Source organism: Malassezia japonica, chromosome 2, assembly GCF_029542785.1.
Source record: "Malassezia japonica chromosome 2, complete sequence".
Lineage (NCBI taxonomy): Eukaryota > Fungi > Basidiomycota > Malasseziomycetes > Malasseziales > Malasseziaceae > Malassezia > Malassezia japonica.
This window is the reverse complement of record NC_083371.1, coordinates 146,789-160,917: the sequence shown is the minus strand read 5'-3', so window position 1 is coordinate 160,917 and position 14,129 is coordinate 146,789. Positions and strand designations below refer to the sequence as shown.

Below are 14,129 nucleotides of genomic sequence, written 5' to 3'. Positions count from 1 at the left end.
TCAGCTTTTCCGGTTTCTTCACGCTTGGATGAGCCTGGGGGAAGATGCTGCTGCCATGGCGGATGCCGCGCCGCGGGGCTCGGGCGTGAGCCGCCTCGGGCGCGATACGCTGCCGCACGGGCGGGGGCGCGCGTCGGACACGCTGGGCTGGACGCCGCTTCCGTCCGATGTCGCGCTGCGGCAAGTGATTTTTGTCCTGCGGCACGGCGAGCGCGCGCCGGTGCGTACGCGGATGCAGACGGCCACGCCGCCGATCCCGCTGCGCTGGAACTTTTGCCATACCTCGCACGAGTTTGACAAGGCGGTGCTGCGCCTCGCCGAGGGCGAAAAAGACGGCGTGCCGTCCAGGGCCATGATCCAGCGCAGGATCGAAGTGGCGTGCCCAGGGACAGAGCCTGCGCCGGGTGCGCCGGGCGACTGCCTCCTGGGTGAGCTGACGGACCTGGGGCGCATGTCGATGCTCCAGCTCGGCCGCGCGATGCGGCGCCTGTACGTCGACAAGCTGCACTTTTTGCCAGAGCGCCTCGCGGCGAGCGACGAGGCGATGGTCTACTTCCGCAGTACCGATATGCGCCGCACCGCGCAGAGCCTCGACCAGGTGATTACCGGTTTGATGGACCCGTTTCTGGGGCAGCCTGGAACGCTTGTGCCCCATGTATTTATACGCAACATTACCGAAGAAAATATGCTCCCCAACCCCCGCACCTGCGGCCGCCTCGCGCAGCTCATGCGCACGTTTGCAAAAGAGGCCGCGGTCGTGTACAACCCCAAGCTCGCGCAGCTCGACGAGAGCATCGCGCCGCACAACAACGGAAAGGGACCGCGCGTCGACGGCCAGCCGCGCCTGAGCGGCCTCGTAGACACGGCGCGCGCCGCGGCGGCCCACGGCATCGATGCCCCGGCGCCGTTCCTCGACGAAAAGGCCATGGGGCTCATGGAAGAGGCCGTGGTGCACGAGTGGTTCGCGGGCTTTGCGAACCAGAACGAGCAAGAGGCGCTGCAGTACCGCCGCCTGGCGACGGGCGACTTTTTCGCGTCGCTGTACGGCAGCTTTGCGCACCGCATTCGCCTCGGCGAGCGCGATCCGAGCCGCCTGCGTGTATACCTTGGCCACGACGCGACGCTCGTCGGAATCCTGCATACCCTCGAATGCTTCAACGGCAAGTGGCCGTCGTTTGGCTCGGCGCTGAGCATGGAGCTGCTCGAGAAGGAGAGCGGCGACGGCGCCTATGTGCGGTGCCGCTACGGCGACGAGCCGCTCGTCGTCCCGGGATGCAGCGCGCCGGGCAAGCACTATCCCGGCCGCCCAGAGATCTGCACGCTCGCCGCGTTCCGCGAGGTGGTCGTCGACCGCCTGCGCCATCCCGACAATGTCAGCGTGCAGGAGGAATGCAACCTGCTCGCCGAGCACTAACACAGTATAACCGTATCTTGTACAGCACGAATGCACCCCTACGATTGAGCGACGTGTGCGTCAGTGTCAGTGGGCCTATTCATCGGTATTGCGCTGCTATCCCACAGCGTAAGACCTTCATGCATGGCCAAAAGCAACGGACTGCCTTCACTTTACTGGCCCGAGCTCTGCGAGGAGGGCCGGTCATTGTGCTTCCGACATTAGATTCCCAGTAGCTTTTCGCGTTGGTATTGTAATAGGATAGGGATCAGCTCGCGCGCGCCAAACAGCGGCCAGTACTGCTCGACAAAGTGCAGCTGTGTCTGCTCGTTGCACTGCCACAGGAGGAAGTCGCTCAGGCGGTTCACTTTCGACGTGCGGACCATCAGGTCGACCGGCACGGCGGTCGGCACGAGCAGCGCAGCGTCCAGGCTCTCTTGCGTCACGGTTCCTTGCTGCGATACGCAGGTGTTGACCGCGGTGCAGATCTCGTCCTGGGCAGAATAGGGCATACAGATGTTGAGAATGGCGCCGGAATTGTGCTTCGTCGCCTCTTCAAGCCGGTTCACTGCTTCCTGGACATCACCGGGGAGGAGGTGCCGCCGGCCGACGATGCGCACGCGCACCTTGTATCGAGAGACAACCTCGCTGCATAAGTCAGGCAACGTACCCATGGTCATAGAGCTCCAGCAGCCGCGTCTTGGCGAGCTCCATCAGCGCACTCACTTCCTCCCGGTCGCGCTTAAAGTTGTCTATCGCAAAAGCATAGACAGTTACCATATAGATCCCTTCAAGCGCCATGCATAGCTCGAGGACGCGCCGCAGCGCCTCGAAACCCATCTTGTGCCCGTCCGGCACACGCACGCCATTCGCCCGCGACCAGCGCCGGTTTCCATCCATAATAAAGGCAATATGCCGGGGGAGGGGGCCCATCGACAGTGCCTTGACGGCCAGGCGCTGCAGCGCTTGGTTGGCCAGCGTCTGCACCCACGCACATTGCGACGTGAGCACCGCCGAGACGCGCGAAAATGCCGAGGGCAGGAGCGTCGTGGACTCTTCCATGTCAGCCGACTTGGGCGCCATGTCTTCACGCGCGTCCTTGGAGAGCAGGGGATGCACGCAGTCCTCCGTACGAGGACATGCGACGCCCATCCAAGCCAAGGAACAGGAGATTCCAAGTGGAGGTGTGTGCTACGGCGCTACGCGGTGCGCTTCCGCTTGGGGGTATCGGTCGAGAGGGGGGCATCACTCGACATGGGCGCGGACTTGCGCTTCGTGAGCAGGGTAGTCTCTGCGGGGGTGTGTTCGGTTTGGGAGGAAGAGGACTTTTTCTTTTCAGACTTGGCCGGCTTGGACTCGGACTTTTTCTTTTTGTCCTTCGTGTCGCTCTTTGCCTGCTTGTCGCTCTTTTCTTGGTTGTCGCCTTTTTCCCTCTTGTCCTTTTTCTCTTTTTTCTCCTCCTTTTCCTTCTTCTCCTTCTTCTTCTCCTTCTTCTCCTTCTTCTCCTTCTTTTCCTTCTTCTCCTTCTTCTCGCTCTTTTCCTTCTTCTCCTCCTTTTCCTTCGTCTCCTCCTTTTCCTTCTTTTCCTTTATTTCCTTCTCCTTCTTCTTCTCCTTCTTCTCCTTCTTCTCCTTCTTCTCCTTTCTCTCTTTCTCCCCTTTCTTCTCCTTCACGTCCTCCTTCTCGACTTTCTTCCCTCCTCCTGACAGTCCCGCCTTGGTTAGCACGGCATCCGTAGCCTTTGTAGCGCTCTGTCCATTATATGCGCTCTTGTGCTGCTCTTTGAGGAGCGATTCATCACCAACAATCTCGCCGCGCACGAATCCACGCATGAGCATCCGCCGCGCATGCTCCATCTTGGCGACGGTGCTCAGTGAGCGGCGAGGTACGGGCTCCTCGGTTTCTTGCTTCTTGCTAGGCCCGATTGCAAGCGCTTTGGCACCGGCCTATGTTAGCATAGATACGTACGGCAAACACATCGTCCCACCACTCCACGGCGCGGTCGCGATTCTGGCCAATTCCACCGAGGTTGCGCTTCTGGGGGATAATGAGCGGCTTCTTAAGTCCGCGGCCTTGCTCTCCGTCCAGCGGCTTGCCGTGCCCCTGCCATCCTTGTTTGGTGAGGTATCGGTCGGTATCCAGCGGCATGCTCCCCAGCGCCTATGCACGATGCCTGTTAATCCAAAAATTTCCCATTTTCGCGAATTGGCCTTGGGCCGGATATAAATTTGCAAAAGTACCCCGCGACGCGTCGGAAGGATTCGCTTCCACCTGATGCGGGGTCTGCCTGCGCTGCGTGTGGCCCAGCTGCCAACTGCCCGGGCGAGCCGCCCGGCGCTGCTGCGCGCCAGCAACGGAGCCCATGCACTGCGCGAGGTCGTACGGCGGAGCCCTCGTGCGCTCGCTGCGGGCGCCCCACGCACCTTTTTGAACCTCAACGGGATTCTGGGCGGTGGGCAAAAAGGCGACAGCTACGAAGAGACGATCGTCCTTCCGTACTCGGCAGAGGAGCTGTACGAGATCGTCGCTGATGTCAACTCCTACTCCCAGTTTGTGCCCTACTGCGTCTCGTCGCGCGTCCTCGGCCCGACGCGCCGGCCGGACGTGCGCACCCAAAAAGAGCGCCCGACGTCGGTCGTGGATGCGGAGCTCGCGATCGGTTTCTCTGCTGTACAGGAGAGCTACGTGAGCGAGGTGAGCATGCGCCCCGGTGAATATGTAACGGTACGTCGATCTACTAACGCAGGCACGCGCCAAGCCCTCGGCTCTATTTAACTCGCTCAGCACCACTTGGCGCTTCCAGGCGCTGCCTGCGGCCGGCACCACGCCGCAGACGCGCGTCAAGTTCTCCCTGGACTTTTCGTTCGCGAACCAGCTGTATGCCGCGCTCACCCGGCAAATGTTCCAGAAACTATCGGCGAATATGATCGAGGCCTTTACGCAGCGCGCCGCGAGGGTCTATGGACGCCGCCGGCGCGTGACTACGAAGGCATGACGTCACAAACCCTGCGTTTGGTTCGGATGACTAAAGCATCACCGTGCGCATGTGCGCTTTCCCTACGTGGCGCGGGCCATGTGGAGCGTGCGGGCGGACCCCTACATATAGAACCTGTCGCCCGACACTTCCTTCTTCACCCAAACGTAGATCATGCCCAAGGGATACGCTATTCACGACACCAAGAACTGGACCGACTTCAAGGTCATTGACTTCGACCTGAAGGTACGTTACATGATCAAGCTAATGGCAGGCGCCGGCCGACGACGACATCGATGTCGCCATTACCCACTGTGGTATCTGCGGCTCGGACCTGCACACGGTCTCGGGTGGCTGGTATGTATTTTTGCCTTTGTGCCTGCTAACGCCAGGGGCCCTCTCAAGGTGCCCGCTGTCATTCCCGGCCACGAGATTGTCGGCAAGGTGACCAGTACGTATTTCTTCGTCTCACACGACAGAGGTCGGCAAGAACGTCAAGGACGTCAAGGTCGGTGACCGCGTCGGTGTCGGTGCGCAGGTCGGCTCGTGCATGCACTGCCACCCCTGCACGCACGACAACGAGAACTGTACGTACTGTCGCACGACACACGCTAACACCAGACTGCATTGGTGACGGCAAGGGCCACATGGTCGACACCTACAACTCGATCTGGCCGGACGGCAGCATCGCTCAGGGTGGTTACTCGACCAACATCCGTGCCCCCGAGCAGTTTGTCTTCCCCCTTCCGGACGGCATCAAGTCGGAGCACGCCGCGCCCATGCTGTGCGCTGGTCTGACGCTCTACTCGCCGCTGTACCGCAACAAGGTCGGCCCCGGCATGCGCGTCGGTATCGTGGGTATCGGTGGTCTCGGCCACTTTGGTGTGATGTTCGCCAAGGCCATGGGTGCCGAGGTCGTCGCCATCTCGCACTCGGCGAACAAGAAGGAGGACGCACTGAAGATGGGTGCGAGCGAGTTCGTCTCGACCAAGGAGGATCCCGAGTGGTCGAAGAAGTACCTGAACAAGCCCTTTGACCTGATCATCAACACCGCCTCCTCGTCGGCCGTCGACCTGCCCGGCATGGTCGCCGCGCTCAAGGTGGAGGGCCGCCTGATCTGCGTCGGTATGCCCGAGGACGAGATCAAGCTCAAGGTCCAGGACCTCGCCATGCGCTCGGCCATGCTCGGCTCGTCGCACATCGGCAACAAGACCGAGGCGTTGAGCATGCTCAAGCTCGCTGCCGAGAAGAAGATCGAGCCCTGGATCGAGCTCGTGGACATGAAGGACTGCTCCAAGGCCATTGAGCGCGTGTCCAAGGGTGACATTCGCTACCGCTTCGTCCTGAAGCAGGACCTCGAGGCGTAAGCACGCCCACTCCTCCATAGCGCCCGTGCGCGGTAGCTTCTTCTGCTTGCATAAGCACGTCCCGCCGGTCCTCTCCGGGTCACTCGGCCGAAGGAACGAGGCCGACCGTGACGGCTCCTCCGCTTGTACATCGACTCGCCATGTCTGCTTTCCGTGCCTCGCTTGCTGCCCGCGCGGCCTTCCGCACGTCGCCTCGTGCGTCGTTCCGTGCGACCCCCAGCGCCGGTTTCTTGAAGCCTGCGTTCCAGCCTCACCTCGGCAACACTCTGTACGTTTTCTGTCGCTGACCTTAGCAATGCCCAGTACGCGTTCAAGTATGTGTCTCGCACGCTCGATGAATAGAAGCTAACACAGCACAGGTGGGTGCCCTCGCTCGCTTTCTGGGGCTTCACTGGCGCCGTTGCGGTGACCATTGCCCTTAGTGGTGTGCCCCTCTTCCAGGTTGACGTGCTCGACAAGACCCCTGTGGTGCGTACTGCGCGCAAGAAGGATGTGTACTGACACTGCAATGCGCTGGCTCGGCTTTCGCTGCTGCATTTGATTTTTAGGCCTGGTTCTACGAGGGTACGTTTGCCGACAAACTTACACAGACAACACTCCCGACTCTGACAAGCCCTTCTAATTGGTAGATGTGGTAGATCGAACGCGCTATACGCATACGATAGTCGCTGGGGCACAGCACTGTGTACAGTGCTGTGCCACGCAGCTCGGAGCGATTTTTATTTTTTGCCAGTGACCCTGAAGCGCCTATGCCTTCCTATCTCGTCAGGTCTTCGACTGCGGACGCCTATGAGTACTATATCCAAGCCCCTGGCTATGCCATACGTGCGTCGCGGTATTGGCGTGAACCGTCTGCGGTCCTTCCTTCCGTGATCCACTGGGTTTGACATCCACTCGCTGCTGTCGGACGCATTATGCAATCGGGACTAAACGCGACGCAATTGGCCGGACCGATTCTTGCGCTATACCTGCAGCATTCGCGGTGCCAAAGCACCCGCAATTGAACGTTTCCAGCATACCACTCTCACTGTGCACAGCCTCTCGCACGGGCACTCGGACGTTTGTACGCGTGCTTAAAGAGACACATCGTACTCCGCTTGCAACCCCTTATCGCCGACTGGCGTCTGCCCCATTTTGCACCATAACTGCCCCCAGGTCTATGCCGTTTTCTCGTGCGGTGCCGGACTCGCTCCTTGACCGCAACGCCTCTTGGTCGCAGGACTTTGCCGTGCACCAGCCCGACCTTGCGAACGCACTCAAGGAGGGACAGCACCCCAAGGTCTTTTGGATCGGGTGCAGTGACTCGCGTGTCCCCGAGAGCGTCGTGTGCAATGCCCGTCCCGGTGAGCTGTTTGTGCTGCGCAACGTCGCGAACCAGTTCCACCTGCACGACGACAGTGCCGTGAGTGCGCTGACGTTTGCTGTACAGGCGCTGGGCGTGGAGCACATTATCGTCGTTGGTCACACCTCGTGCGGTGGTGTCCAAGCGGCGGTGAAGCAGGTCATCAGCGAGCAGGACGAAAAGTATCCGGAGCCCAAGGCGAACACTGCACTGAACCGGCACCTGACGCCGCTCACGGACCTGGCTCGCTACCTGCGTGTCAAGGTGCACGAGCGTCACACGTGGGACGAGAATACGATGCAGAAGCATCTCGTGCCGCTCCTTGCCGAGGCCAGTGTCCGGAAACAGATCCAGAACATCTCGGAGCACCCCGTGGTGCAGGACAACTGGAACCAGAAGGTCTCGCCGCTGAACGGCAAGGTCAACCCCCGTGTGACGATCCACGGCTGGATCCACAACCTGGAGAACGGCAAGCTGATCGACCTCAACGTGTCGATGCTGCCACCGCCGCTTGGCAACGAAACGTCCTCTTCATAAATATCTATAGCTCTCCCCACCGGATGCCTCCTCCCGGGCCGTACCGCGAAGGGTCCTCGAGCCACTCGTTCGCTTTGCGGAAGTGGCCATTGCCGAGGAAGCCGCGGTGCGCACTCAGCGGCGAGGGATGCGGCGAACGCAGGAGGAGCACATTGGGCGTTTTCTGCGTGAGTGGATGCACGTACCTCGGTGATGCCGGCATCGGCGAGCATGCGCGCGGCCGGCAGGCCCCACGCAAGGAACACGACACCCTTGCGGGGCCCGCCCTGCTTGGGCTTTTGGCCGCTGAACATGGCCTCCAGAGGGCCGCTGCCGGCAGTCGCGCCGGCGGTCGCCTTGCCGATGGTCTTGAGGATCTCGCGCGTAAAGGGCTCCCAGCCATGGTTGTGGTGCGAGCCGGCGCTGCCTGCATTCACCGTCTGTGTCAGTAAAGCAACGTACCAAGCAAGCATTGAGCAGGAGTACGCCCTGCTTCGCCCATCCCTCGAGGCATCCGTGCTTGGGGGGCGTAAAGTCGGGGTACTCGGTGCTGAGCTCTTTGTAGATATTGCGCAGACTCGCGGGCACGGCAATGCCCATCGGCACGGAGAACGAGTGGCCGCACGCCTGGCCGGGCTGGTGGTAGGGGTCCTGGCCGACGATCACGACCTTGACCTGCTCCAAGGGCGTCGTACGCGACCAGCTGTGTATGAGGTGAGGGGGGGGATAGATCGTGCGCCCGGCGCGCTTCTCGCCGTCGAGGAACTGCTTCAGCTTTGCAAACGAGTCCTGGCGCATGGCAGGCTCCAGGCGATCGAACCACTCCTTGTTCATGGTCGTGCGCTCGAGCGCGAGGGGGTCGTCGGGCGTGCCCGCATAGGGAAGGGTGTAGGTGGGCACGTCGGATGCCTTGGCCGGTCCTGTGAGCGACGACTGCACAGGCTTGGCCGGCTGCACCGGCTTGGCAGGCTGCGCAGGCTGCGCAGGCTCCGCCTTGGGCTCCGCCTTAGGCGCCGCCTTGGGCTGCTCTTTCTGCCCATTGTCTTCCTGCGACGCACTGACCTTTTCGGCGTCCTCGACGGCGTGCAGCAGGTCCTCCTCCGGCACGTCAAACTCGTCAAAGTCATCCTCTGCCCGAATCGGCGCAACTTGCTGCGCATCGAGCGTTCGTGCACGTTTCGCCACGGGACCCATTCTGCTCGGCACACCACGCACACTCGTAGAAGCGAGGCGCGTCCACCGATGCATTAAGCGCGTCGCGCGTCCCTCCACGTGGCTCGACCCTGACGCTGCGCATTGCACCATGTCTTCGCCGTGGGTCCCGCTGGAAGCGAACCCTGAGCTCTTTACAGAATGGAGTGCGAGGCTTGGACTCGATACGCAGAAGCATGCGTTCCACGATATCTTTGGCCTGGATGCTGACCTGCTGGCGATGGTTCCCCAGCCGGTCGACGCGGTGCTCTTCCTCTTCCCCCTGACGCTCGGCATCGATGCGCGCCAGACGGCCGAGGACGCGGTGTACGCCGAGCCGAAGGACGCAAAAGAGCTGCTTTACCTCCCCCAGACGGTACGTTGCGTAGCTGACCCAGATCGGCAATGCATGCGGCACCATCGGCCTGCTGCACGCCATCAGCAATTCGCGGGCCGCCTCGGCTGTGCAGGCCGGCACGCCACTCGCGCAGCTCCTCGAGGCCGCGCGCAATGCGCCGCAGGGGCAGCGCCCCCAGCTCCTGGAGACCTGCGATGCGCTGCGCGACGCGCACGCACAGACCGCCGGCGAAGGACAGACGGCTGCGCCAGAGGCGCACGCGCAGGTCGACCTGCACTTTGTCGCCTTTGTGCGTGGCCCGAGCGGCAAGCTGATCGAGCTCGATGGCCGCCGCCGTGGACCGATCGAGCGCGATGTCGACGTGCCGACCGCCGCGGATCTCTTGACGGCTGCGGCGCAGTTTGTACAGACCTACTATGTATGTGCCACGACTGACCCAGATGCAAGCGGATCCCGACCAGGTGCAGTACAATCTCATTGCCCTGGGCCCTGGCAGCGCGTAAATAGTCTATGTCCGCGTGGAAAGTGCATGCAAGAGCTGCTGGGCCTCTTCGTCCACCTGCGTCGCGGCGTTGCCGATACGCTGCGCGGCATGGCGCTGGCTGTTCTCGGTCGGCGTCTCGGCGGCGAGCTGCGCGAGGGCCGCGGCCGCGCGCTCGGCCGCAAACGCAAGCCACGCACGGCTCGGCTCGTAGCGCCCCGCCGGCACGCTCGGCGCACCGGTCGGGCGCGTCGCGAGGAGCTTGTCGGACGCGCCCCAGAATCTCCACCACGTCTTTTGCGCGGGGTGCCGCTCGAGCGCGTAGAGCGTCTCGGCAATGTGCACTGCGAGCTCGCCTTCCACCTCGAGCGCCCACGCGTGCTGCAGCGCCGCATCGACGCCCGCACCGCCGCGCTCGCGCTCGGCCTCGGCGAGGCGCAGGCCGGCGACCTGCGCACGCAGCGCGTCGTACAGCGAGGTGCGGGGCGAGGCGCTGCTGCTCGCCTCCTGCACGTAGACGCGCGAGAGCGCACGGAGCACGCCGAGCGCATTGCGCACCTCGGCCGGCGTCTCGCGCGGCGGGCGGCCGCCGAGCGTGCCGTCGACGAGTGCGAGCGTGCTGCCCTTGCCGTGCAGCGCACGGTCGAACCACTCGAGCGCGTACTGCGTGTGCCCCAGGCGTCCTTGGAGCGTACCGAGGCGCGTCGCGAGCAGGGCGCAGTACGCGCCCGCGTTGGGCTGCGCCGCGTACGCGTCGTAGAGCTTCTCGTACGCGAGGCCCGCCTGGGCGAGCATCGCGGGCGTGCCGATCTTGGCGCGGAGATTCGCGAGCCACGCCTCGAGCGACACGGCGGTGGTGTCGAGCGGCTGTGCGTCATGCGCAAACTCCTGCACAGTGACCTTGCGCTGCTCAGCGACGAGCAGCGCAGTGTTGAGGAAGCGCTCGGCGAGCGTCAGGCCCTGGTGGGCCGACAGGTCCTGGACGCCGGTGGTGCGCAAGCCCCGCGGCGCCTTGCCAAAGATGGCAGCGGGCGCGATGCCACCGCCCCAGTTCTCAGCGATCCAGGCGCTGCGCACGATATGCCGTCCAAAGATGCCGAGGCGCGCGTCGGTGCCTTCCATGTGCCCGACGTGCTGGAGCACGTCGTCGAGCTGCCACGCGTAGGGGTCGTGTTCGGTGACCGCCCCCGGCTTGCCATCGCGCCACATTGCGACGTGCTCTACGTACTGGTGCGCGCCTTCCCAAGCGACAAACGTCACGGTGCCCACCGCGAGCGCCGATCCAAGGAGGATGCGCGCGATGCGCGAGGCGAGCGCAATCACCTCAATGACCGGGTCCGACATGAGCTTTGCCGCATACGACACGACGCCCTGCCGCGGCTTGGTCGCCAGCGTCCTCGCAGGCAGCGGTGCAGGTAGCGGCGCACGCAGCGCACGCACGCCGACGCGCGCCACGGCGGGGCTCCTCACCAGACGGAGCATGACGATCGAAGAAGTGCCACGTGCGCATCGGGCCGACTTTGTACGACCATGTCCTTGTTCAAGAAGCTGGACCCGAAGACGGATGTGGGCACGCCCACGTCGCTCAAGTCGTCAGTGCAGCGCGGAATCCGGACCAAGCTGCTCGAGCAGTACGAGGACACGCTCGGCGCGAACGACGGCGCGCTCCTCGAGCAGATCATGCCGAAGAAGGAGCCGATGACTGTCGTCAAGTTCAAGCGCGAGCATGTGCAGATTGTCCTCTCCAAGGGCCTGCCGGTGTTCTTCCAGCACTATGACGGCCCTTACCTGCCGACGCTCCATGTCCTCCACCAATGTACGTCATGCTACTGACCCAGACCCGGCGCTCCTGCCCTGGATCCAGGTGGACCGCGGCGCGATCAAGTTTTTGCTGTCTGGTGCGAATGTCATGTCGCCCGGCCTGACGTCGGCGGGCGGCCACCTGCCGGATGCGTCGAACGGCGAAAAGCCCCTTGCAAAGGGCACGCCGGTCGCCATCCGTTCGCAAGGCAAGCAGCACGAGGTCTCGGTCGGTGTCCTGCTCCTCGGCACCGACGAGATCAAGACGCAAGGCAAAGGCAATGCGGTGGACAATGTGCACTACCTCGGTGGTACGTCGCGCTTCTCACACAGACGATCTCTACGCTGCGTGCAGCCGCGGGGGCTTCCAGTAATATACCCTACAGCGCCGAGCCCTTGGCCAGCGACAGGCCGAGCATCCGTGCGACAATCGCGAATTCTGGGTTAGGATAACGACGTACTTTCGCTCGCCTCGTCAATGCGCTTCTGCGTGCTCTTTCCTGCGCCGTGGCCGGCTTGCAGCTCGACACGGAGCAGCAGGGGGTTGGGGTTGTCCTTGCGCTGGTGCTGCAGCTCGGCTGCGAGCTTGAACGAGTGGGCGGGCACGACACGGTCGTCGTGGTCCGCACACGCCAAAATCATCGTCGGATAGACCTTTTGCGTGACATTGTGCAGCGGCGAGTAGGCATAGTTGTAGTCAAACGCCGCGCCGTCCTCTTGGGGGTTGCCGTAGTCGGCCGCCCACGCCTTGCCGATGGTCCACAGAGGGAACTTGAGCATGTCGTGCACGCCGACGTCGGCGATCGCCGCGCCGATTCCGCTCGCGTCGGTGCACTGGTTTGCGACGGCAGCAACGCCCAGGCCGCCGTTGGAGCCGCCCATGATGGTGATCTTGCCCTTGGCGGCGTACTTGTGCTCGTGCAGGTGCTGCGTCGCGGCCATCACGTCGTCGAATACGTTTTGCTTGTTAAAGAGCATGCCCGCCTCGTGCCACTTGTCGCCGTACTCGCCGCCGCCGCGCGCATTGACAAACGCGAGGATACCGCCGTACGACGCGACCCACGTCATCATCGACGGAGAAAAGACGGGGTTCAGCGGGATGTTGAAGCCGCCGTAAAAGTAGACCAGCGCCGGGGCAGAGCCGTCGAGCGGCATCGACTTGGGGTACGTCAAAAAGACGGGGATCTCGGTGCCGTCCTTGCTCGGAACAAAGATCTGGGTGCTCGTGTACTCCTCCGGGCGGATGCCGGCGACGTGCGTCGCAGAGTACACCTCGACGGACGTCGGCCCCTCGACCTTGCTCGGCTCGCCCTGCCACGCGATGCGGTGCACCGTGCCGGGGTTCGAGAAGGAGACAGTCAGCACAAACACCTCGCGGTCCTCGCGCAGGCCCGCGACCTGGCCGACGGTGCCGACCAGGTCGGGCAGGAGGCGCGTGATCTGCTTGCCCTCGAGGTCGTGGAGCCACAGCTCGTCCTTGACGTCGCGCGAGACAAGCACCAGGAGCTTGTTCTGGTCGACGATCTTGGCCGAGGTCACGATCGCCTTGGAGTCCTCGGCGACGAGGTCGACAAACGCGTCGTTGGCCCCGGTCAGCTCCGCGACGTGCTCCGTCGCGACCGCCTGCGCGGGATCGACGTCGAGGGCGACCACGCGGTAGTTCGGCGCATCCTTGTTCGTGATAAAGTAGAAGCGGTTGCCGTCGTTGCCGAGGTAGCCGAGCGTGTACTTGAATTCGGTCGAGATGGGAATCCAGCGCATCGACGCGCCGATCGTCTGGCCCTCGAGCGGCGCGAGGTAGAAGCGCTGCTTCGTATCCGTGTCCTTGGAGTTCTCCAGGAGGACCCACTTTCCGTCGTCGGTCACGGTGGGATGCCACATCGAGCTCGGCGTGGCTGCGTCCCTGGCGATGACCAGCACGTCGTCCGACTGCGGCGTGCCGAGGCGGTGGTAATACAACTCGGCGTCCTGGTTCGCATCCGTCTCCGTGCCCTTGTCCTCGTGCGACACGGCGGGGTAGCGCTGGTAGAAGAAGCCCTGGTCGTCGTGCGTCCAGACGGCCGAGGAAAACTTGACGTTCTCGATCACGTCGGCCAGGCGGCCCGCGCCGCCTTCGGTGCCGTCGTTCGAGACGAGCGGCGCATCAGTCGGGCGCACGTACAGCTTGATCCAGTCCGAGCCGCTGACCGACAGGCCGTACGTGACGTACTTGCCCGTGTGCGAAAAGGCGGTCAGCGACAATGCGACCGTGCCGTCGTCGGACAGGACATTGGTATCAAAGAACAGTTCGCCAACCGGCTCCTTTTGCGACGTGCCGTGCACGGCATCAATCTCTTCGCGCGTCGCACGGTAAATCACGCTCTGCGGCGCAAGGCCCGCGTTGTACGAGTAGTAGTAGCGGCCGTCGCGCTTGTGCGACGGCGCCGAGGTCCGCACATAATCCCAGTTCTGCTCGAGGCGCTTCTTGAACGCCTCCTTATCGCCACACTCGGCGAGGAACGCATCGGTATACGCGGCCTGCGCTTTGGTCCACGCAGCCGTCTCCTCGCTCTGCGACGGGGGCGTCTCGAGCCAGTCGTACGGCTCGGGCACGGTCACTTTTCCGTGCTTCGCCGAGGCGTACGTCGTCGATGCATCCGAGCGGCGTGCGGGGGGGTACGGCGCCTTGCTCGGCGTCCAGTTCGTGCGGGTCATTATGCGCAAAGGA

The 14,129-nt window shown here is 63.2% G+C and overlaps 10 protein-coding genes across 10 annotated transcripts; 5 read left to right on the top strand and 5 right to left on the bottom strand.

The window, feature by feature from the left end:
* Window positions 1–55: 55 nt before the first annotated feature.
* MJAP1_001200 (acid phosphatase) lies at window positions 56–1,414 on the top strand (the record flags this gene model as incomplete). The annotated part of the gene is made up of 1 exon (XM_060265165.1): window positions 56–1,414. The coding sequence occupies one exon, from the start codon at window positions 56–58 to the stop codon at window positions 1,412–1,414; it is 1,359 nt and encodes a 452-aa protein (XP_060121148.1).
* Window positions 1,415–1,614: 200 nt separating this feature from the next.
* Window positions 1,615–2,545, bottom strand: RER2 (ditrans,polycis-polyprenyl diphosphate synthase [(2E,6E)-farnesydiphosphate specific]; the record flags this gene model as incomplete). The annotated part of the gene is made up of 2 exons (XM_060265164.1): window positions 1,615–2,041; window positions 2,064–2,545. The coding sequence occupies 2 exons, from the start codon at window positions 2,543–2,545 to the stop codon at window positions 1,615–1,617; spliced, it is 909 nt and encodes a 302-aa protein (XP_060121147.1).
* Window positions 2,546–2,592: 47 nt separating this feature from the next.
* MJAP1_001198 (uncharacterized protein) lies at window positions 2,593–3,541 on the bottom strand (the record flags this gene model as incomplete). The annotated part of the gene is made up of 2 exons (XM_060265163.1): window positions 2,593–3,339; window positions 3,362–3,541. 2 exons carry the CDS (start codon window positions 3,539–3,541, stop codon window positions 2,593–2,595), a joined length of 927 nt encoding a protein of 308 aa, XP_060121146.1.
* Window positions 3,542–3,667: 126 nt separating this feature from the next.
* MJAP1_001197 (alcohol dehydrogenase (NADP(+))) lies at window positions 3,668–5,734 on the top strand (the record flags this gene model as incomplete). The annotated part of the gene is made up of 7 exons (XM_060265162.1): window positions 3,668–4,117; window positions 4,140–4,370; window positions 4,539–4,613; window positions 4,642–4,724; window positions 4,760–4,818; window positions 4,847–4,954; window positions 4,989–5,734. The coding sequence occupies 7 exons, from the start codon at window positions 3,668–3,670 to the stop codon at window positions 5,732–5,734; spliced, it is 1,752 nt and encodes a 583-aa protein (XP_060121145.1).
* Window positions 5,735–5,874: 140 nt separating this feature from the next.
* MJAP1_001196 (carbonic anhydrase) lies at window positions 5,875–7,613 on the top strand (the record flags this gene model as incomplete). The annotated part of the gene is made up of 6 exons (XM_060265161.1): window positions 5,875–6,002; window positions 6,028–6,048; window positions 6,094–6,226; window positions 6,283–6,298; window positions 6,468–6,498; window positions 6,890–7,613. 6 exons carry the CDS (start codon window positions 5,875–5,877, stop codon window positions 7,611–7,613), a joined length of 1,053 nt encoding a protein of 350 aa, XP_060121144.1.
* A 4-nt stretch (window positions 7,614–7,617) lies between these two features.
* On the bottom strand, window positions 7,618–8,786 carry UNG1 (uracil-DNA glycosylase; the record flags this gene model as incomplete). The annotated part of the gene is made up of 3 exons (XM_060265160.1): window positions 7,618–7,776; window positions 7,799–8,032; window positions 8,079–8,786. 3 exons carry the CDS (start codon window positions 8,784–8,786, stop codon window positions 7,618–7,620), a joined length of 1,101 nt encoding a protein of 366 aa, XP_060121143.1.
* A 109-nt stretch (window positions 8,787–8,895) lies between these two features.
* On the top strand, window positions 8,896–9,644 carry YUH1 (ubiquitinyl hydrolase 1; the record flags this gene model as incomplete). Its single annotated transcript, XM_060265159.1, has 3 exons — window positions 8,896–9,159; window positions 9,182–9,559; window positions 9,582–9,644. The coding sequence occupies 3 exons, from the start codon at window positions 8,896–8,898 to the stop codon at window positions 9,642–9,644; spliced, it is 705 nt and encodes a 234-aa protein (XP_060121142.1).
* A 5-nt stretch (window positions 9,645–9,649) lies between these two features.
* MJAP1_001193 (uncharacterized protein) lies at window positions 9,650–11,104 on the bottom strand (the record flags this gene model as incomplete). Its single annotated transcript, XM_060265158.1, has 1 exon — window positions 9,650–11,104. One exon carries the CDS (start codon window positions 11,102–11,104, stop codon window positions 9,650–9,652), a length of 1,455 nt encoding a protein of 484 aa, XP_060121141.1.
* Window positions 11,105–11,152: 48 nt separating this feature from the next.
* On the top strand, window positions 11,153–11,796 carry TMA20 (translation machinery-associated protein 20; the record flags this gene model as incomplete). Its single annotated transcript, XM_060265157.1, has 3 exons — window positions 11,153–11,438; window positions 11,461–11,733; window positions 11,756–11,796. 3 exons carry the CDS (start codon window positions 11,153–11,155, stop codon window positions 11,794–11,796), a joined length of 600 nt encoding a protein of 199 aa, XP_060121140.1.
* Window positions 11,797–11,802: 6 nt separating this feature from the next.
* MJAP1_001191 (prolyl oligopeptidase) lies at window positions 11,803–14,116 on the bottom strand (the record flags this gene model as incomplete). The annotated part of the gene is made up of 2 exons (XM_060265156.1): window positions 11,803–11,861; window positions 11,884–14,116. 2 exons carry the CDS (start codon window positions 14,114–14,116, stop codon window positions 11,803–11,805), a joined length of 2,292 nt encoding a protein of 763 aa, XP_060121139.1.
* Window positions 14,117–14,129: the final 13 nt, after the last annotated feature.